The sequence below is a fragment of the Bicyclus anynana genome, chromosome 2, assembly GCF_947172395.1.
Source record: "Bicyclus anynana chromosome 2, ilBicAnyn1.1, whole genome shotgun sequence".
NCBI classification, from domain to species: domain Eukaryota; kingdom Metazoa; phylum Arthropoda; class Insecta; order Lepidoptera; family Nymphalidae; genus Bicyclus; species Bicyclus anynana.
This window is the reverse complement of record NC_069084.1, coordinates 18,482,648-18,506,538: the sequence shown is the minus strand read 5'-3', so window position 1 is coordinate 18,506,538 and position 23,891 is coordinate 18,482,648. Positions and strand designations below refer to the sequence as shown.

At 37.3% G+C, this 23,891-nt stretch overlaps 1 protein-coding gene across 7 annotated transcripts in view; it reads right to left on the bottom strand.

Moving 5' to 3' along the window:
* LOC112056215 (rhophilin-2-B) overlaps positions 1-23,891 on the bottom strand; it is a 92,794-nt gene that overhangs the window by 42,698 nt on the left and 26,205 nt on the right. The window contains exons 1-2 of one of the 7 annotated variants that reach the window (XM_052889103.1): positions 9,808-9,959; positions 3,989-4,103 (exon numbers count right to left, since the gene is read on the bottom strand). The exons of 2 other annotated variants lie outside the window; for them this stretch is intronic. In XM_052889103.1, coding sequence (XP_052745063.1) covers positions 3,989-4,039 — 51 coding nt within the window. In that variant the 5' untranslated portion in view covers positions 4,040-4,103; positions 9,808-9,959. Of the gene's footprint in view, positions 1-3,988; positions 4,244-9,807; positions 9,960-23,891 lie in introns of those variants that run through there. 4 more of the 7 variants (XM_052889106.1, XM_052889124.1, XM_052889112.1 and 1 more) reach the window with 4 other exon arrangements.

Genomic DNA, 23,891 nt, shown 5'->3' with positions numbered 1-23,891 from the left:
CGTTCGCCTTTCCGACGGAATTGTACGTACTGTTAGTTTTAACGCGTTTATTGTCGACTAGCGCAGCCAATTAGTATGAAAATAAAGAGGAAAATACTTTCAAAAGATCTCAATTAACACATTGATTTAATAAATAACAAAAACACAGACAATACAGCAGAACATATTAGTTTCTCCTTTTTGGAAGTCTGTATTACATTACATCATGGGTATTTTTTGGAACAGATTTCGATCGTTTCTATATGATTTTAGAAAAATCATATAGAAACGATCGAAAAACGACTTATTCGATTCCATAGGTCGATGTAGTGACCAATAATTACCAATACTTAAGTTGTTTTTTTTTTCTCACTGCTAGACGGAATTGAAACCTTAATTTTGAAAAAAAATTGATACAGGGCCCCTCAAGGCACGCTACGCCACTGTAGCAGGTCTTTTTATCTAATGGAAGGAAGATCTACTCTCTAGTACAGAGAGTACCTACCTATACTAGATATCAATCAGCTTACGAAACACATTTAATACGAACGTCCTTGCCCTGAACAACTACTACGACTATTAATAAGGCATGTCAATTCTTCATCATCTGCCTACTTACCACGGAGCTCTATGGGGTTCTAAAGTTTTATGGTGGAGAAGGGTTCTTTCTTTATAGCTGTGGTAATTTTGTGTAATATAATATTTTAGTAATATCGAGGCTTGACATGATTTCCGAGGCACGGCTTTAAACACACCAACTTCGTTCTGTTACTGTGAATTTCTTAGAAGACTGACTTAATATGGTTTTTATAACCCAACTCAAGGATCGAACCAGGGATTTTGTGAACCGAAACATTGGCAAACCACGTGACCAACGACATAGGTAATGTTAAGTCAGCAACTAGTATGTACCATTTAGAACAAAAGTGTCGTTGCTTTGTTACTCCGAACGAGTTATATCTTTCTACTGTCTACTAAAATCGAATTTATAAAGTTGATCTACTGGACTGTACTTTTTTGTATAATATTTTTTGCTTGTGAAATTGAACGAAAAACATCATTACTAAACATTAGGTCAGACATTTGTTGCACTCCAAGGTAACAACGAGCGTTGCCTTGTCTTTAAATAAATAAACTTTGTTTATTTTGTTCTGCAAATCTTTTTATAGCCACTTTAGAGGTAAACGAAATCGCGTGCAGCGTCTAGTTTACGCTAATTGTTAAGTACTTTGTGAAACACGTTACACCTCATACAGCGTTAGATTTAGATAGCATTAAGGCAAAATAAATAGCCCTCAGCCCGTGATTAAGATACGGAATTCCGTAGAGAACTGGTCTGGTCTGGTCTGGGCTGGTCTGGGCAGGCTATAAATCGATGCGTCTGCGCTGAGATTATTATGCAATCGGGAGCAACGATCGACGCTAAGTGCCGTGGAGACGGTGCTTTTTACAATATTTATTTGAATAAGCGGATATCGTAATAAAAGCTGTCTTGAATGTAGAGCCTCTTTGGAGACTTTGTTGATCATACTTAGAGACCACGCCGACAGATAGAGTTTTGGAGTTTCGCATTCCGTGTTCTGTGGTCTTATCTTATTATAATAATAATTTACGGAGCAATAGGTACCACCTGATGGTAAAAACCATGGCCTATAAACAGGTCATGAGCAACAATTCAGCAATTCGCAGGTTATGAACGTCTTACAAAGAGCAAAGAACACGTCCTCGAAAGTGCTGCCCTGTATCCATCAACCTTAGGCGTAGTTATGTTAAGTCTCATTTGCAACTGCCCTGCCCTGGAAACTGTAACAGAGCTATGCTGCTTGGCGGCAGAAATAACATGGTAAGTACATACTTGCCCTGACAAAAAGCTCTAGTACTACTAAAACAGGCTCTATTTGAAGGAATATAACTGATATGCGGCGGCAACACGAATGACTATGCACGAGAGTGTTGCACTACCAGCTTCCCAACTCCTTGCTGTGACTGAGGCTGCTACTGGGAATGTGTTGAAAGAAAAAAAAGTTCAATATACGAACATAGAACCACATAATCTGAACTTGCTTAAGCTAACCAACCAATCAACGAAACTGTTAATGAATTACTATAGATTGTACAAAATTAAGATACAAACCTGTCACTGATATCAATCCATTTACAGAAAGGAAAGTTCCAGTTTCATCTGATATCTTAAATGATAATTCGAGATTACATCAATAAGTCATGCGCAAATAAGACTTCAATTAAAATATGTGTTTAATAAAATTTCGTCTGTCATTTGATGATTTCAAAGAGCTTGTAATAACTGGTTTAAGTCAGACATTTGTGCATATTTTGAGTTTGAAGTGAAAGTGTAATAATCAACAAGTGAGAATGAAATGACAATGATTTATCACGGTTACAAAGCTGCAAATTGGTGGAGAGAAATACTATTTGGATATTTATTATAGCAAAACATATTTGCCGGAATGGACGCTATCTTGTGGTAAAAAAAAGTGCAAATTTTTGTCAAAGGTAACGTAGTTAATGTAGAGTTTTTAACATCTTCTTTTCCGTATTTTTGCGACATATTGACAAGATGGACAGATGATGGCGAAAAGCCAAACATTTGTATAATTACCTGGGGTTTATTATTATCCGTGTCCTTTCAATATATTATCAGGACAGTCCCTTCCCTTTCCTTTAAGATGGGTGACCTTTGCCTTTTCCCCATTGGAAACAATAAAGAAAAATAAAATCAAGATGGCTGACATAGTGGGCCGTTAACATAGACTAATCTATACAGATATTATGAAAACGTAAAGTTTGTGCCGTGTTAGGCCAGCGAATATGACCCCTGCCTCCGATTTTGTGTGTGGGTTCGAATCCGGTCCGGGCATGCACCTCCAACTTTTCCGTTGTATGTATTTCAAGTAATTAAATATCACGTGTCTCAAACGGTGAAGGAAAAACATCGTGAGGAAACTTGCATACCAGAGAATTTTCTTGATTCTCTGCGTGTGTGAAGCGATTGGCCTAAACCCTCTCATTCTGAGAGGAGATTCAAGTTCAGCAGTGAGCTGAATATAGGTTGATAATGATGATAAAGTTTGTGAGGTTGTAAGGGTAATCTCTGGATCTACTGAACCAATTAAAAAAATCTTTTACCAATAGAAAGCCCCGATATTTGTGAGTGTCTTAAACTAAGTTTTGTCCCCGTATTGCCACGGGAATTACACGCGTGAAACCGCGGCATTGTCTAGTAAATGATAAAAAGTAGCAAGGTGCGACTCCACAGAAGGCTGTGCGCGAGTTCAACGGCAGTATTTATTTACAAACAGGAAACAAGGACGTTGGCAGCTAATGTATGCTATGGGAAGTCGTATACTGCGGCGATGTATGCGGGCGCTGCGCGTTATATACTGCGAATCAAGCGCTTTCTTTATTACTTTTGACAGGTGATTGAGTGATTTAGTTTTTGTGAAAAACCAAACAATCCGTGTGGCGTGCACATGGTATTCAACTAGGGTATGCACTAGACATACTATTTGTATAAAATGAAAAATCTAGGTAGGAAGTGCATTTTTGCATCTATGAAGTGCACAATCCAATCAGCAATGTCACTCAGATTTCACAAAAGTCCTGCAACGTCGTTTCACTCCGATCTGGAGCTTCCTCAATGGGAGTCGACGGTTTTTCGCAAGATGAGGGAATTATTTATTTACTAGCAGTCACCTATATTCATCACGGATAATGTAAGATTCTAATGGTGAAAGAATTTTACAAATCGGTCCAGTAGTTTCAGATCATATTCAATGCAAACAAATAAATAAATCTTCCCTAATTCTTCATAATTATCAAAGCCCTTTTGCTTCATTCCGCAAAAGAAAATTAACACTATTTAATATAATTATCTTCTACTTCCGATAGTACCTAATTAGTAAAAATATATCTAAACGTTAAAATAAAAGTCTTACGGGAATTTGCATGTGATGGTTATAACATAAATAAAACATGCAAGAGAACTTACCATTATAACCGACGCCATTTTCATCATTTTAACGCCGAAGTTATCTTCCATAGAAAGTTCACATGACACAACACTTTATTTTTCAAAAACAGTTGAACTCACTTGTGATTTAAAACTAATTATAATAAATATATAGAAAATAATATTTTGGTTAGATAAATGTGGTTTTTCGAAATCTTCCAAAGGGTACATGGAAATTATTTGTAAACTTTTTAAATTAAACAAATTCGATTTGCAAATAAATCTTTACTTATTCTGTATAGTAATACAAATAATTGCTGAACCAAGCAGATGATAAGAGGAAAATCATTACAATGTAAATAAAGCAGCAGTTAGCAGGCCAAGCAAGAAACACGTCCTATGTGCCGCCATGTGTCCATCAACCTGAGGCGTAGTTAAGCCTCATGTGCCTGTAATTACACCTGCGATCAGTGGCGGATTTACCCTAAGGCCCAGTAGGCCCCTGCCGAGGGCGGCCAGATGTTAGGGAAGGCAATAAGTGATGAAATATGTAGGAATAAGTAATGAAAATAACTAAAAGGGAATGCCCATCCCCGGCCCAGGCCTACCCTAAACCTAAATGTATTTTACTTCAAGAAATATACTTTTATTAAGCCAATTATTTATTTATACATAATATTATAAGGGGTACACCTGGGTTCCCTGGGCCGGTGGGAATTGCCCTTTTACCAACTACAATAATTTATAATTTTATCACATTTTTTTTTATAAAATGAAAATCGTTTTGAATGTTTTGTTTATACGTGCAATTATCCTCAAAACCTCGGAGATTATTACAAAATCTATTGATATTGATAGAAGGCAAATATTTTTTTAAATGGTCATTGCATGTAATGCAAATGCACTGCATCTTGATATATTAAGATAGATGCTGAGGAGGGCGTTGGGTACTTTAGGGCCTACGGCAGCCAAGACTACAAATCCGGCACTGTCTGCGACCAAAGACCGTGCCTTTCAAACCGAAACAGAAATGTTGGGTGGTAGTACTACTCCGAGCGAGCTCCATCACAAAAATATCTACTACTACGTAAACGGTCATGTTTGTTTTAATTTCTATAAAAATAACTTCAATATGCCAAACTAAGCAAGTTTTTTACCGTCATTTCAAAATCAACGGACGTACAAAAGATCCTACTTTCATTTTAAGCGGATCTTAAATAGTCTTTGTTTTATTAATACATATTTATTTACGGCGCACTTTCTTTCTGTGGCCATCAGCGGGCAATGAAGATAAACTTAAATCAAAACGAGAGGCTTTGGACAATGATATACTATGCCAAGATACTTACAATAAGGCTTGAGTTGAATGTCAATTAAAAATATTTAAAGGGGTTTTTAAAATTAGTAAAATTTTTATAACAGTGTTATTATGAGATTCTGTGTAAGTCGATAGAGCATTATTATAGTTATAAAATCTCGTATTTGTTTAAAATATCATTTTTTATTGATGCGACATCGCTAGTTATAATATATTTTACTTCAATATTTATAGATTATTGTAATAAAAATCCTGCCGCCAAGCATCAAACATATAAAATCTCGTTTGATATGTCTGGTGATAAACAAAATATGTGTTTCTTATAATATTGGTTTGTAAATTAATAAAATCAAACCATATTCGATTCACTGCTTTGCTCGAGTCTCCTCTCAGAATGAGAAGGGTTAGGCCACCACGCTGGCCCAATGCGGATTGGCAGACTTCACACACGCACACAAAAATAAAGAAAATTCTCTGCTATGCAGGTTTCCTCACGACGTTTTTCCTTCACCGTTTGAGACACGTGATATTTCAATTCTTAATAATCTATAAAATCTATAAGAAATCTTAATTTATCTAGGTGTATATCTGCTTTTTATTTATATCTATGGGTTTGACTTGTCTTTAACATAGTTGCAATAGTAAGTATTGAGAGTAGGTATATATTGTAATCTCTAAACGGATCAGATCACGTTCAACATCGACTGATAAAAGTAATAAAAAATACTCCGAACGTCACGACATTACTTGACGATGTGTTGGACTATTACTACTTGGAAAGTTTTATTACTTGCATACTTTTATAATGGCCATTTTATAAAACGAGTATTTAATATAAATATTTTCAATATAATATGTATCATTTTATATAACGAAATAGAGAATACAAGGTTAATACGGTTCTAGAAAATTTTAGATCATAGATAATGCTGAATTACAGGATACTTTTTAGTCGCGCAAAGTTTATCACGAGTTGATATAGGGCTTCAAAGTTTGTATGGAAAGTCCTTAATTTTTCAAGTTATATTTCTATTATATTTGTACACTAGCGGACGCCCGCGACTTCGTCCGCCCTTAGACTTCTTAAATCCAGCCCTTACAGTAGTATCGCTGTAAAAATGGAGTAACTTCTCCCGTTTTCCCAACATTTCCCTTCACTGCTCAGCTCCTATTAATCGTAGCATGATGAAAAGTATACTATAACCTGTCCAGGAGCATGAAGAATAATTGTACCAAGTTTTGCTGAAATCCGTCGAGTAGTTTTTGTTTGTATAACGAACATACAGACAAACAAAAATTTTACTGTTTGTATTTTTGGCATCAGTATCGATTACTAATCACCCGCTGATAGTTATTTTGGAAATATATTACGTACATGTACAGAATTGACCTCTCTACAAATTTATTATAATTATAGATAATAAAAAAAATTATGTCAATCAAGATTTTTCAAAACTATACCTTTAAATGGTTAAAATGGGTTTGAAGTTTTTGTACGAGTAAATATAAATCGTTCATGTTTTAAGTTAGGTATAGTTTTGTAAATTTGCGTAAAAATTGCGAATATTCATATAGAAGGGGGTGAACTAGGGGTTGAGAGTTTTTACTTTGATTTCCACGCGGACGAAGTCGCGGGCGTCCGCTAGTATATTATATGTTCGTTGTATCTACTCGTAGTATGATACAACCATGTTCCACGTAGTTATAACATATTAGCAAGTCCACTCAAGCGGTCGAGTGGCGGGTCGTTGGAAATGTTTGATTGGTAAACGCCTTTCTATTTGCGGATGTAACTGTCTATGCTTTTATTAGCGCTAGCGTTAGTCACACTACGTACCGCGTAATATTTACTTGGAGCCACGGGTTTAATCAAATTATTCAACCAATTTAACCAAGGTTGTCTGTGAGATGTTGCTAACAAACCGTGTTTTTATTCAAATAGTTGACATATATACGTATAATAGCGAAAGGTCTCATCACTCACGAAATATCTAAAACCGCATTGATGAATTTGGCAGGGAAGTAGTTGATAGTTGTAGACATTCGCTAAGGGATCTTGCTAATGAAGAAGATCTAAAGGCAGGGGAAGTCGCAGGCGGGCTAGTAATCGTCGTTCCCGGGGAATAAAATTGTAATAGCAAGAAGCTAATTTTTCAGAAAAAATAAAAAACCTAATTTTGGCGATTGTTGACAAAGTAATAGACTAAGATAAAAATAAGAAAGCTTGAATGAAAGTCAATTTTTATAGCTTTTTTTAAGCTTAATTGACAAAAGCCCTGATATAATAATAAAGCCATAAATTAAAAAATTAAATATTTTTTTTTTATTTTTTACAAGTTAGCCCTTGATTACAATCTCACCTGATGGTAATTGATGATAGAATCTAAGATGGAAGCGGGCTAACTTGTTAGGAGGAGGATGAAAATCCACACCCCTATCGGTTTCTACACGACATCGTACCGGAACGCTAAATCGCTTGGCGGTACGTCTTTGTCGGTGGGGTGGTAACCAGCCAGACCTCGACCAATTACGAAAATCTTAATCGGCCCAGCCGGGGATCGAACCCAGGTGTAAATCCACCGCGCATACCACTGCACCACGGAGGCCGTCAAAAAAAAAGTAATGATGAATTACGCGCACCGACCGGAAGATTTTGAACGAGAATAAAATGGTAACTGATTTTACCATCATCAAGTCTTAAATTTTGAGTACCGGAAGACAATTGTATGGCTGTTTACCGTACTAAGAAGTAGGAATTCATTATGGTAATATTATATTACCATTTTATTCTCATATCTATATGTATCAGTGACTATATCTTGGATTACTATATGTAGTAATATTTTGTAACTTCGTTAATAACCGCATAAAAATTATGAGAAAAATTGAGCAGATGTATTAATATAATTTTTGGGAGTCACACAGCGGGCGATGGAACGAGCTATGTTAGGAGTATCTTTGCGTGATCGAATCAGAAATGGGGAGATTCGCAGAAGAACCAAAATCACCGACATAGCTCAACGAGTTGCGAAGCTGAAGTGGCAATGGGCGGGGCACATAGTTCGAAGAGCCGATGGACGTTGGGGTCCCAAAATGCTGGAATGGTGACCCCGCACTAGTAAGCGCAGTGTTGGTTGACCCCCCACCAGGTGGACTGACGACATCAAGCGAGTCGCAGCGATTCGCTGGATGCAGGTGGCTCAGTATCGTAATGTTTGGAAGTCCTTACAAAAGGCCTATGTCCTGCAGTGGACGTCCATCGGCTGATATGATGATGATGATAGGATCCCGAAAATGAAATAATACTAAAACACGTGTAAGTACAGTTACCATTTTATTCTTCGGGAACGGCGGCTATCTCGTTGTTATATTTTCGTTTTATCCAGTAAGCAAGAAAGACATAGACAATATAGTTACAAATGTCATTATGACTTTACATAGACAACATATAGGCAATAGATTTAAAGAATCCATACACATATAACACTTTAGATGTTTCACCGGGTTTTGAGTAAAAAACCATCCCCTATAACAGGGTTAAATGCAGGGTTCGGTAGGCGAGTACTATTTTAAAGATAGTTAATGTTAAAGTTCATGTTCCTATAACTACACCGGCATTCGGCACCCTTACCGTACCTACCATTTTTCACTGAAACCCTACTATTTTCTAAGGCCTCTAGCAATCCACTCTCCTACAAGGAGATGCCTGAATTTTTAGTAGACCGTTAAAATAGACCATTAATGATGATTCTAGAATAGGAATCGTGTACCTACTAGCGGTTCTTACTTTCCCGAATAGTTTCTATCTGAAAAAAGTAAAATAGCCTACAACTCTATAAAAAAGTCAAGTCTTTAAAAACTCAGTCAACCAAACAAAAAAAGTAAAATTTGTTTTAAAACTGTCAACGATTTTGTAAATAATGATGATTGTGTAATCAATAATTTTCATCAATATGTACTCAATTGGAAAACTACCGATACCCTAGTAGTAATCCTAGATACCTTCCCATACATACTTACAATTAATTACTTGAATAATGCTTAAAATTAATCTTACCTACTTTGAATATGCAATAAAACCTGTAAGCCCTTTGGGATTTGATATGAAAAGCAGGCCAGGCACCTCCGCTTTTCCAACGAACTGTTTATGCCTATTAAATATTTATGACTCGAGCATTTCTATGAAGGAAAGGGTTTTCGACTTTATAGAATAGAAGGCTAGCTAGCCGTGGGAAGTGTTTGTACATAAAACCGTAAATAAATATGTACATCAAAAAATGATTATGAAAAACTCAAAATAGGTTCTGTATCCTATATTTTTACACTCTTGACAATCTAAGATAAGGAAAAAAGGAAGGTACTTTCGAAAAACCACACTCGTCGCTTTATAAACACAACTTCCAAATTCAAAATCAAATATCGTGGGAAACATGTCACTGGCGCAAACTAAATAGAACACAATAGATAAAACGAAGATGAAGATAATGAAAAAAATTGTCTATGAAACACAGTCGCACTGAAATTCAAAATTGGAATATACCATTCAATTTATGATCTGTAGAATATATTCCTGCACGATAGTTCGTTCGGTTGTTTTTTTTTAAATTCTAAAGCGCGGAACTAGCGTTCTTTTTTCAAAACGCGTGAGCACGTGTGCGTATCGCCGCGGTCGCGAGAGAATGCGCTTCGCTGCGCTGTCTTGAGGAGGGACTGTGCTGTTGTTTTGTTAAGGCCAAGCCTTCTTATGAAATATTGGGCTTTTCTTTCTTCTAAGAAATTCTTAATAAAAATCAACAAATATTTAGCACCATTTAGTTGTAAACACTCGATGTTCAATGAAGAAGGGCGGGCAGTTGCTCTTTGTGAAGCCTGTTTTAGTTAAAATCTTGTAATGTTTCGTCGAAGTAGCAACTGGTCCATGAGCTCATCTTCTCTTGGATGTACATTCAAGCGCCACGTGTTAGCCACGGCCATACCAATCATGTAGCTGAACAGAAGCCACTACCATTTTTTTGCCATGAATGATAATCCTGTACTATTGATATCGACTGGTCCATTTCATCCACTCTCCTGGTCGTTGATAAGTTTGGAACAAGTGAATTTTTATTTTTCTAAACCTATCAACGTCAAGGGCATGGAGGAAATAGAGTTTTCTATCTGAACACCACCTCTTCAAACTGGTTACTCGGATTCTGCGTAACTTTTAAAATTGTTCGGAGAAGACTTACGTCAAGCCGGATCATTTGTTTCCGATCGATGTGTACACCACTTGGTTAAAGGATCTCTGTAATTCACCGTTCATTGCCGTACATCAGCACCGCCTCAACGAAGGATAGAGACCACAACGCAATCCGCCCAGGGCAACCAACTGCAATAGACAACAATCCTGCGCGGCATGGCGAGCAATCGAATCTCGCGCGGGACTAGATTGACATCCAAGACTCCCCATAGGCTACAAGGTTTCAGCCCCGAAAGATGGAAGAACGTGACCGGGGGAGCAAGATACCCCAACAACCCGGGCAAGGAGGGCTAAGCCTCTAAGCCTGTACCATTTATCTGGGAGGAGATGACCCACTGTGTGGTTAATCGAATCCTTGTTTGTTCAAGTTCAAGTCCAAGTCCTTTTTGCAGCCTATGGTTTACTATCGCTATCATCCTCAGAATTCGAAAGAACGCCAATATTTTGAACGAACATTTCGATGTCTCCTATAATGTCATTTGACAAGCTAGATGCAATAAGCGTCGTCATCAAAACCGTCCTCTTTGTGGATAACAACAGTTGGTTCTGGTGGGATTGTGGTCAAATCAGACTCCAAACCATCGTCACTATCTTCGTGTATGGCATTTCAGGCCTTCTCTAAGCCACGGCGTTAGTTACTGGCGCTATAACATCGTTTGGGGTTCATCTTGATAATCTGCAAAAACTAATACTTTTAGCCGTTGTACCCAAATTGGTACACCAATATTTTATATGTAATAACGCCTTATGTATATCGTTTTAGGAACTGAAAATCTGTTTATACACTTGGTTATTTATTATTTAAATGGAAGTATAACTATTTATATGGAAATCTACAATGCATATAATAATAAAAATAACAAACAGTTACTTACCTCCACGAGTCGTTAGATAACAATTTTTTATCGAGGTTTATTCAAAAACACTGCACTTACATGAAATAGATCAATTTTGTATTTATTCAAAATGCTTTTGACTACTCATTAAGATAAAAATATATTGACCAACTTCAATATGTTGTCAACATACCCTCATTAACTAAGTGTACCCAAATTGGCACAGTGATCAAGAATGGGTTAAGTTAAGTTATTTATCATTAACATCTGATATTATCATAGTGAAGACTGCCAACCCGCATTGGTGCAAGCTAACAACCTAATTATGAGCCTGGCCTTCCCCTAATAGGAGAGGGGATGCTAGTCCTAAAGGAGCTGGAGCCAAGTTCACGCTGCTACAATGCAAAATGGCGGGGTTAGGGTGATAGTATTTTATTTTGTAACGATCACTATAACATTCACTTCATGACGGACGGACGGATTAATGCCCTTCGAGATACGGGGCTACCTATTCTCATTCTAATATCGGAGTTGGGAAGTTAACAACGCTAACTTCCCAACTCCGATATGAAAGTTTTCGAAATAACTAAAAGCTCAGTAATTCATAACCTGACCCAGGACTCGAACCCTCAGACTAATTACTATCTATTGGACTTGTATCGTACTCAAATTCACCAACAAAATTGACTGTCGTTTGTTGAGTGGGACGAGGTAATCCACACATCAAAAATATTTAACACCAATAAATAAATATATTCTATGCCATTACACTATACACAACTATAAATTTTAAATCGTTATACACACACGTGTAATTTTACAACAATGAAACATCGATTCTTTAGACGCAGTTTATATGAACACGTTTGATCGTGATCAAATAGTTTTTATAGAGTGGTATCCTCTAAAAAGGCATGTCGTATAGAAAGCGATTGGTCTGAGCACGAACCAGATGCTCGTCCGAAGATGAGTTCTTTAATGATAAAGATGCTTGGAGGCCGTTGGATCAGCTTCCACCTTCACACAGGAAGTAAAACTATAAGAAATTGTAATGTTGTCATCAATTTGTATATTATATATTGTATGTATATATATTGTATGATTTTTTTTTAAAAGAGCAACTGTTGAGTTTCTTGCCGGTATCTTACGTGTTAGAATCTTTACAAATAGTCAACTGACGTATCGAAAGTGCTTGTAAACTGAGCCTACTTGAAATAAAGGAATTTTAAATTTTTTGAATTTTGAAGAACATAGGAACCTAACTAACCAGTGGACTTGTGGACGAGTTGAAGAGGGAACACGAAGACAGACATACACCTGCAGACTTCCCCTTAAGTGCACGGTCAACGCGGAAGCGTGACCGCACGCCGTGCACCGGCGCGCACTGTCCGCCTGCGCCTGCGCTCGCTGTTACATAAGGTACTAGCGGACCCCCGCGACTTCGGTTATTATCGCTTTTATAGCTTTTTATTACTATTCTTTTACCTATGTTTTTTAACCGACTTCGAAAAAAGGATGATATCTCTCTGATTCTCAATTCGACGCGTATGTTTTTTTTACTGATGTTTGTTACCTCATAACTTCGTCATTTATTAACCAATTTTGAAAATTCTTTTTTTGTTTGAAAGAGTATACTTCCAGATTAGTCTCATTTAATTTTTATGAAAATCCGTTCAGTACTTTTGGGTTAAAATTGAAATAACTGAAATAGGTGAACAAATTTAACCATAATGTGGCGTTTAACGTACACTATGTTAGGACACACAAAAAAAAAGGTGCATTACTACTTTAAAAAGCGAAAAATAGCATCGTACCTATGTCCTTTGTATCGATCGCTTTCAAGGCAGTGCCAAAAAAAAAATTGGCAAAGCACCACCTTCAAACTGATCAATAGAAAGGACATACTTTCGCTTTTTAGATGTTATTTTTCGCTTTTTAGAGTAATGCACCTTTGAAGTCGGTTAAAGTTTTTGTGAAAAATATTTCATTTACAATTTATATTGTAAGCTATGTATAGGCTCCTTAATAAAGACGCAGCAGCGTCAAGAAAAGCCCAACGTAGAAGCTCTCCCAGAATGGAGGGCTAGAACTTCGAAAGACAGGGCTTGTCTATCAGATTAGATCAGGTCTTATCATTGCATTTTCACACGATATAGATAATTATGCATGCACTGCACAATTTTAGCTCCATCGAAACCGGGAAGTGTGTCTAACTTACAAGATTTGATTACACACAAACACACACAGATAGGACACTACTAAAAGGTTTTATTAATATGCAGTTTTTACTTTGTACCTCTTTCATACGATTTAGTATGCGCCTGATAGTTTTAAATCAGCAATATTTACTGTATGCAGAAGTAGATCTCGTATTATTAAACCAATTTTGGTTATGTGCGTGATTGCTATCAATTTATGTGCAGGCGTTTTAAAAGTACGACTGCCTACGTGGCGCAGAGGTATGCGCTGTGGATTTACAAAACGGAGGTCCTGGTTCGATCCCCGGTTGGGCTGATTAAGATTTTCTTCCAGGTCCAAATCCAGGTTTGGCTGGTGGGAGGCTTCGGCCGTGGCTAGTTACCACACTACCAGCAAAGACGTACCGCCAAGCGATTTAGCGTTCCGGTACGATGTGGATTTTCAGGTGAGATTGTAGTCAATTGCTTACTTGTAAATATTAAAAAAGTTAACGGATAGTTTCTTTATAGGTAAATTATTATGGAATTTAAACAGCGCCATCTAGTGGCACTACTGCACAACTATTTCAATTCCTTAAAAATTCGAGTTTACGTTTACGCGTTCGTCACAGTATGAAAATATTGAAAACTTCCACTAGGCACACAGAAATTGAAACAGCGCCTTCTAGTGGCACTACTGCACAACTATTTCAATTCTTTAAAAATTCTAGTTAACGTTTACGCGTTCGCCACAATATGAAAACATGGAAAATTTCCATTAGGCATACAATTTCCGAAAAAAGCAAATCTTTAGATGCAAGCAAATCCGGGAACAAACACTGGTTAATCATAAAGTAGTCCGTAGGCAGTTAACATTGCGACCTCAGCGTGGCCTCTGATGGGAAAGGCATGGCATTTGCAGCACATGCCGACGATTGGAGATGCACCGACAGACCGCAAGGCTATTCGTTAACCGATTTATATAAGTGACTGCAACCGAAAACATTTTATGCTCCAATAGCTTAATTGTTAATGGTCTGCGCTTGGGAGGTCCTGGGCTCGATCCCTGCCCGCTGGCCTACAGTACTCTTACTCAGTAGGTCATCAAAATCCAGTGATTAGACTATGTGGTTTCGGATCGTGAGGTCCTGGGATGTGAGAATTCTCAGCCTGGAGTTGGGTGTGGTGTTACATCCCCGTGTATCAAAGAGCACGGTACGCCGTCGCTCCCGGTCATTATCATTAAAATCTGATCATCATCTCACTCAGGCTCACTGCTGAGCTCGAGTCTCCTCTCAGAGTAAGAGGTGTTAGGCCAATAGTCCACCACGCTGGCCCAATACGGATTGGCAGACTTCACACATGCAGAGAATTAAGAAAATTCTCTGGTATGCAGGTTACCTCACGATGTTTTCCTTCACCGTTTGAGACACGTGATATTTAATTTCTTAAAATGCACACAACTAAAAAGTTGGAGGTGGTGAGAAGATACATTTTTGTAGAGAATCGGATGGTCTACAATTGTGGAGGATTTTGGAGAGTCCAAACCACAGGGAGACGCGTATAAATAAAACACGTATATCTTGATTAAATGTAGAGATGTGATCGCTTCAAGCTTCGAGAGTGAAGTGTGTGATTGATATAAGGGGTGCTGAATTATATAGCATTTGAAGCGTCCGCATTCCCTCATCTTTATTGCAGTAATAGGGTACAATACAAAAGAGAAGGAGTTACATGTGCAAATGAGATAGTAATACAATAAGAGCGAGATAACAATATTGTGAGAATAGGATAATAAATATACATCAGAACGAGACAGTATTAATATTAAAGTAGTACAGCAATATAGAATGTGATGGTGAAACAAATACATAGTAAAGACAGTTAACAATTAACTCTTAACACTATCAGATAATCGGCATCTGCATGCATATTTATATACAATAATTGGTCTTATAACTAATGAGCTACATAGAAATCATTCTTAATCACAAAGATATTATACTTAATGAACTATGAACATATTAGGAAGTACGTTTAACAAACTTAATAATCTAATACCTACTATCTATATCCTAAGCGCATAGTTAAACATTTACTAATGTATCGACAACTAGAATTGGTTGCCTAACAATTCTTAACAACAATTTTTGTCTGAACTATTTGTATATCCGTTTAGCTGAAAAACGTAAAAACCCATCAATAAAATTTTTTGCACATGGGGGATTGATGGGGACTTTTCACAGTTCATTTATAATAGTATTCTGAACATTCATACTAATTTTTAGGTCTATGTGAATTATTGTAACCTTACTTCTATTATAAGAACTAATTTGACTGCACTAGTAGTTGAATGGTGTAAAACCAGGCAAAAACTTCTAGTTTAGTATAAGATACATTGTACCAAAACTAAGCTCGTTTTCTTCAAAAAATTACATACAATTTTGTTCGTGAATTTGGGTGCAATACTGGTCCTTCTATAGTTGGTCTGAGATGATGATAGAGCACCTTAGCCAGATATATCGTAAAATTATGGTATTACTAGTAATGTCCTTGATAATCTCAGTCCTTTACAATACTATAGAAAGAAATGTTATCCATATTGATTTCCGATTCAATAATACCAAGAATAATATTTGAAAGACTTGTTTTCGGATGGATGATGATGATGATGATGATGATGATGACTGAGTAATTTCAAAACATTATTACAAAACGGACACACCCTGTCAACGACAAATTCGCAATTCATTACCGAATTAATTCCAAACCGCCAACAAATTTGTCATACAATGAACGCAATAATCATCAACGAGATCGCAAATGTGATTCCATAATAACTACTGAATAAAAGTGACAGATTCGATTAATCAAAATGGCTTAACCTCATTTCGTAATCACCCAGAAATGCACTTTAATCCAATTGCACAGAGATTGAAATCCCTTATATAGTTTTTATAAGCAGCTGAAATGAAATACATTGAAATGTAAACTATATTTCTTAAGTGATAAAGTGGAAAATTATTTGTGTAGCTCCTGGTTGTATGTTGTTACGGTTGGGTTATGGGCTGAGATAGGCTTGGCACTTGCAAAACGTATTGGGGTCACAGTATAAATGAATAAGTTTGCGAACGTGAATGAATCGCGTTGGCATACCATAGAGCAGCTACGCATAGGTGCTGTGTGAAAACACAGAATCTAAAGCACATAGGCTACCTATATCCATGATGAAAACTACTTATTACCCATGCAGCGGTTTTTAAGCGATGTTTCATTATAATCGGTTCAGCCGTTTACAAGATATCTCATATCTTGAAAGTGAAGAAGAACAATCGAATATGTTCAAATATAGGTAGGTACCGGAATGGAATAGCATATGAAAGAGCTTGACGCGTACACTGTAACTCATGAAAATCGTTACATGATAACATAAAAGTGAAAATTTTGAAGGTCATGAAATTATTAATTACATTCTCGATCAAGTCATCAATATTCTTTTCTTTTTTGCACTTTTATTTGGGACCCAATATTTGCAGACATTCGGTATCAACCCCCACAACTTTTAAAAGGCTTTACCGATTTTCATCAAACGTGTCTTAGAACATTCATTAAGTCACGTGTAAGTCAAAAAAAAAATTGAAATCACTTCATCCGTCCGGGAGCTATGGTGCCACAGACAGACTGACAGACACGTCAAACTTATAACACCCCTCTTTTTGCATTGGGGGTTTAAAATCGGTCATTTATGATTGCTGGGGGTAGGTACTTCAAAATTTTAAAATATTAAAAAGAGTCTTTCCAAATCCAATGTGTTAAATAAAAAAGGCACAAGTGCTGTAGCAGTATAAAAATTAATTTTATTAGTAATTTTTTTATAAAATCGACTTAATATTCTAGTAGATATGTGTGCAACCTGTGAATAATAATCGTTACAATGGAAGGGAAATGGATATAAATCAAAGAAAGAAACAAAAACGATAGCTCATTCGACCTTGACTGTAATTTAACATGGAATAAAATTCTCAGAAAGACGTGTATTTTCTTCTGCAAGCAAAAATTTCAAGTATTTCTTAACCAAAAAAACAAAAGTAAAAAAATTGTTTCAGCTTTTTGATGATATTTTAATACAGTTAGTGATAATGTAAACCTGAAAGAAAAAGACAATTTCCCAAAATAAACAACAGTTTAACAATATTAGCGATATCTGCGCAAAGGTAGTCTACGCAACCCAATGCAACCTCAGCGACAATTAACTCGGTCGGGCATCGAACCTGGTAAAAAACCGATTGCATTATAGGAAGCCGGTTGCGCGATGTGGGCGATTCGGGATTAGCGGTAAATGTGCGAAATATGCGAAGTGTGATGAATCCTTCGCTTATTTTGATTTAACTCTATATTTTGAACTAGGTTCTTCTTCTTTAGAAGTAGTCTTTTAGTTCTTTCTTAGTAGTCTAGAAGAGTATGCGGTATTAGCAAAGATTTTGTTCTGTTAGATATGTGACCTACGCTTCGAAACTACTTTTGACTTGCGTTAGGTATTTCATAAAAAATATTACTTGATGGGACATGCGAAGCCATAGTAAAAATAAAAAAATTATGTTCCATTTAGTGCAATTTGTGTGATTGGATTACCCTTCTATAGCCGTGATAGCCCAGTGGACCTCTGCCTCCGATTCCGGAAGACGTGGGTTCGAATCCGGTACGGGGTATGCACCTCCAACTTTTCAGTTCTATGCATTTTAAGAAATCAATTTTCACATGTCTGAAACGGTGAAAGAAAACATCGTGAGGAAACCTGCATATCAGAGAATATTCTTAATTCTCTGCGAGTGTGGAGTCTGCCAATTCGCATTGGGCCAGTGTGGTGGACTATTGGCCTAACGCGAGACACGATCTCAGTCGTGAGCCGAATATGGGTTGATAACGAACGAACGAGATTACCCTTTTTAAAATTCTAGTGCACGCCACAGCCAACCTAAAATTCTTGTGGTCACAGGATTCCGTGTATGGTCTCCAACTATCTAAAAAGGAAGTAAAACTAAAAGAAAAACTCGTTTCACAGCCAGTTTCAGATGGAGGAAAGTTGTGTCGTTTTAGTAATGCTGCAACTTGCAAGTGTAATAACTGCAGTGATAACAGCAATTAAGAGTGCTCTGGTCGACCGTAGAACGGCCTTGGTTCAATGATTAGCTTGTGTCGCTACGGATACCAAGGTTCTAGATTCATTCTGGTCAGTGTATGAAATAGTGAGCTTAGTAGATGGTGATTTACTCACGTGCGAGAGTACGTTAATGTGTTCATTTACACGAGCGGCAGCTGTTACCGACGTCTCGGCGGCAGCCAACGACAGTCGACTGCAGTCAGCGACGTCTCGGCGGCAGCCAACGACAGTCGACTGCAGTCGACTGCAGTCGTCGGTAGAGTTGCCGCTCGTGTAAATGAACCCTAAGCCGTCGATCCCGGTCATTCATCATCATATCATCATCATATCAGCCGATGGACGTCCACTGCAGGACATAGGCCTTTTGTAGGGACTTCCAAACATCACGATACTGAGCCGGTCATTATCATGACCTAATAGTGATCGTTACCAAGGTAAACATTGTCTGTCCTAATTGTCGGTGGGTGTAAGCTCAATATTGTCTCTGCACTAAAGTCACTCAGCGGACGATGAAGCGAGCTACGTGGCTATGCTTGGAGTTTCTCTGCATGATCAGAAATGAGGAGATCCGCAGACGAACCAAAGTCACTGACACAGCTCAGCGAGTCGCGAAGCTGAAGTGGCAATGGGCGGGACACAACGTTCGAATAGCCGATGGACGTTGGGGTACCAATGTGCTGGAATGGCAACCCCGCACTGTAAAACGCATATTGGTCGACCCCTCACTAGGTGGATCGAGGACATCAAGCGGATTGCAGGAAGCCGCTGGATGCTGGCGGCTCGAGACCGTTGTGCTTGGAGGTACATGCAAGAGGGCATCCAGCAGTGGACGTCCATCGGGTGATAATGATGATGATTATGAAGGAGGGAGGCTTGGCCCTGTAACGGGTTGTTAAAATAGTTCATCTGCAGTAGGTGGTCTTTATGTGCAGTACAAGTTGACAGCCTAGCAGAAAGTTAGCTTAATTTTTTTTTCTAATCACTTAATAATGGAAACGTCTCTAATGAGCATCAAGACTTTAAAATGCATTAAAAAGCAGAAAAAGTAAATAGTTTCCATTTTTTATTTTATCAGAGAGTCCGGAAGATTAGTTTGAACAAGTTTTATGGAATTGCAAGTTGCGAAAAAAGTTGTTCCATCTATGACTTCCTCATTTTATTTCCAGGAAAGGAGCAAGATTTGAAAGTAGTCGCTTTTAGGGTTGTCAAAATATTCAAAGAAAAAGTTTCAGACTATTCACAATAGCATATCATTTCTTAAAGTGGTGGTTTAATTTAATCTATAAATATAAAAGTCAATGCCACTTTTCGTTGTAATTTTATAACTTAAGAACGGACCTATCCAAACTAAATGTTTAGGCTTTGTTCGGACTATTTAGTAGATTTTTTATGTGAAGTTTGCAGAAAATTGGTCAAGCGGTTGCGGTACATTTATGTAACAAAAGAATTCAGGGGTAGAGTAGGGGCAAGGTAGGTGGGGGTAGGGTAGGTGTAGGAGTAGGGTAGCGTAGGGTAGCCATTATTAAAATAAGTCAAAGAGATGCTTGACCGGGTCCGCTACTAAGGATATAAAACTAAAAACATTCATTTCGTTTTATTCGGAGGCAAATGTGAATCGGGGGCAACAATAAATCGAATATTCGCGAATGGATAAAAAGTACTCGCCAATGCAAATACGAACATTCATACATCACTAGTATAGACAACCCTGGATGTTTATCTTAAATATCTTAGCGACAAATGGAGACAACTCTCGCTGTGACCCGTTTACGATGCCGCCCATCAACTCGCTAGATGTTTACTGTTACTTGCTCCCAACCGGTAAACCACCTGCTTTTTATCTTTCACACCATTTCATCAAATGACGTATCGTTTTTTAGGGTTCCGAACGTACGCAGTACAAAAACGGAACCCTTATAATCTCACTTGCGCACGTTTTAATGTCTGTCTGTTTGCACACCAAGCAGACGGACTGAGCAGGGAGCAGAGGGTTCCCCTGACGAGCTATTCCACAAAAAGTATTTATATTATAAAGTATAGAGCATACTATATAACTAAAACTAGTTTATTATTGTACATCATTAACAACCCATATTGATCTCACTGTTGAGCATTAGTCTGCTCTCAGCATGAGAGGGAAATAGCCTTAGTCTACCACATTTGCCAATTGATTGACAGACTTCAAACACTTAGAGAATAAAGAAAATTCTCAGGTATGCAGGTTACTTTACGGTGCTTTTTCTTCAACGTTTAAGACATGTGATATTTAACTTCTTAAATTTGTAATTCTACTTACTACACGAAAGTTTGCATGGATGTTCATTTAGATTTTTATTACTCTTTGATGCCGCAGCTAACTTAACCGATTATGCTGAAAACGAAGATAGATATTATCCTAGATTAGGCTACTACATAGGCTACTTTTCCCGGAAAAAATCCATGGTTCCCGCGGGATTTGTGAAAGTGAATTCCACGCGGAAAAAGTCGCGGGCGTCCGCTAGTTAAATCATAAAAATATAGTCTTTATTTTAAGTAGGTACGTAATTAAGAACGTGGGAGAGTCCCAGTCACGCTTGTTCTGTTTTTTATAATCATCATCATTTAATGGCTCAATGCAGCCCAGAAATTTAGCCGAGGGTCACACCTTGAAGAAGAAAACTGGAGCTTTAACTCACCATGTTGCTCCAATGAGGCTTGATCTTAGACCTTAGTGGTACAGAATATATATTATAAAAGCTTTGATCACTGAGACTATCAGGGGTGTAATTCCGCTACCTTATACTCGTGTATGTAATATTCACCTATATCGATTTTTTTTAGAATTTGAACTTTATTTTTAGGGGAAAAACTTTACAGAATGCAAGGGCAGATGTTAATAATAACGATTGTAGCCGACAACTAAACGCGTTCTACGAGGCATGTGGTATAACGCGACTAACTTACTAAATCAGCACTGATAATTTTTACTTGTACATAAATGTTTTCTGTGGTTTTACTGAAAATTTCTCAGAAATAAGAAAGCTCTATTTTTCATAGACTTTAAGACTCAAACCCAGGATCTCGTAATACGAAGTCATATGTATAATTTATAACTATTTTACCATCATATAAAAATATTATGTTATCAGTTACAGAGAAACGATTAAATTGCATGTGTTTCCCAGAAAATGGCGCACTAGGGAGAAACGTGCGCTATTGTACGTTGAACGAAATTTTAGATAACAAACAGTAAATAAAACATGTGCAATGCATGACACATTTGATAAAAATGTAATTATAGTGCATTAAGTGTAACATTAAGCCGTGATAGCCCAGTGGATGTGAACTCTTCGGTTCGGAGGACGTAGGTTCGAATCCGGTTCTGGGTGCACCTCCAATTTTTCAGTTATGTGCATTTTAAGCAATACCACGAGCAGAGGAGACTCGAGCTCAACAGTAAGCCGATAATTGATTGTTAATGAAGTATAGATATAGGTAGGTATATGACGGCCTCCGTGGCGCAGGTTTATTTAATTGTTAGGTTATGATTGAGGTTTTCCATTAGTCCAGGTTTGGCTGGTGGGAGGCTTCGGCCGTGGCTAGTTATCACCCTAATGACAAAGACGTACCGCCAAGCGATTTAGCGTTCCGGCACGATGTCGAACAACGTCTAACAAGTTAGCCCGCTTCCATCTTAGGTTGCATCATCACTTACCATGTGAGATTGTAGTCAAGGGCTAACTTGTGGAAAAAAAAATGTTCTGTACTAAAAGCAGTGAAGCCAAAGCCAATTTTGGGATTTACTCAAGCGTGATGGTAGATGAACTTAACGTGAAAGGTATTTCATCTTGCGTGGCTGTGAGTACCTCCACCAATTATGAGCCCTCAATATAGGGCATGTTTAGGGTTTAGGTTTAACATCGTTTGCACATTTAGGGCATCAATCCGTCTGAAAAAATATCGTTAATGAGAAATACTTTGGGTTAGTATTACCTAAAAATAGTGCATTTCGTTAAACATAGTTTTTTTTTCATATTAATGAAAATAATGCTAGAACAAAAAAAAAATTATATCCCGATATCCGCAAGCCGTAGTACTAAAAATCGTCTTAATAGTCTGTATACGCTTTTCTGCTCTGAAAGCGGAATTATATAATAACCAAATACACTTCCTACCAAATCTGATAGGTCCACGTCCACGTAAAACTGCACTAAGCATCATGCACCACAAAGCTTGCAGAAATACATTAAAAAAGTCAAAATATTTTAAAATCGGTCAAGAGAACGAGTAAAAAATTAAAATCGTTTGCAATGGAGCGCATAAACTTAGATATTCTTCTCGGAACTACAATTTTTTCATACATTATACTGAAATACTTTACACTTCATAATTATAGTTAGAAGCGATTCTATTACGTAGCACTGATGCTATCATTGCGACTGTTGCAATCTCAATGAAACTATTATAGTCCTTGGCTGGGCCCAATTACTATAACAGTTTACCATACTGGTCTAACTTTGATGTGATGTTTATGGAGAATTGGACAAAACTGAACCAGGTGAACTATGGTGTTCACCGATGGGCGTTTTTCTTCCAATCCATTTTCCAGAAATTATGGCGTCCTGAAAATTGTTCGACAAGGTTACCACTTTATTTTAAATATTTCTTGTACCTTTCTTTATTTATTCTGCAAAAAGCAGCTCTGGGTTGTTATATCATTTTCATTTTATAAGGGTGGTAGATGTATTGTTTACATACCTATTTCCATAGCTGGGCATTAACTCGTTAATCCGTTAATCGTTAATTAACGAAGTTAACATTTTTATTAACGGATTAACTTTTAAGTTAACTTTTAAAAATGTTAACGGACCCGTTAACTTCCGTTAATATGCAGAAGTCCGTTAATCGTTAATCCAATGCCTACTATTTACCGCGCGACGTGATTAACAGGTTTAGACGAGTAAGAAATTATGAAAGATTTTTTATTCAAAGAAATCAACAAATTACTATATTTATGTTAAAATTATAGATAAAATCAACTAAAAACAAATTATGGCACTTTTCCCCAGTGCTCACCTTTATTTTACAGTGGGGATCTCTCACAATGATAAAACATGCAATATTAACCAGTCATATTAACGGATTAACGATTAACGTTAACTTGCGTTAATTCTTCCGGAATGTAACGCTTTAACGTTTAACGAAGCTAACTTTTTTTGTAGCGGATTAACG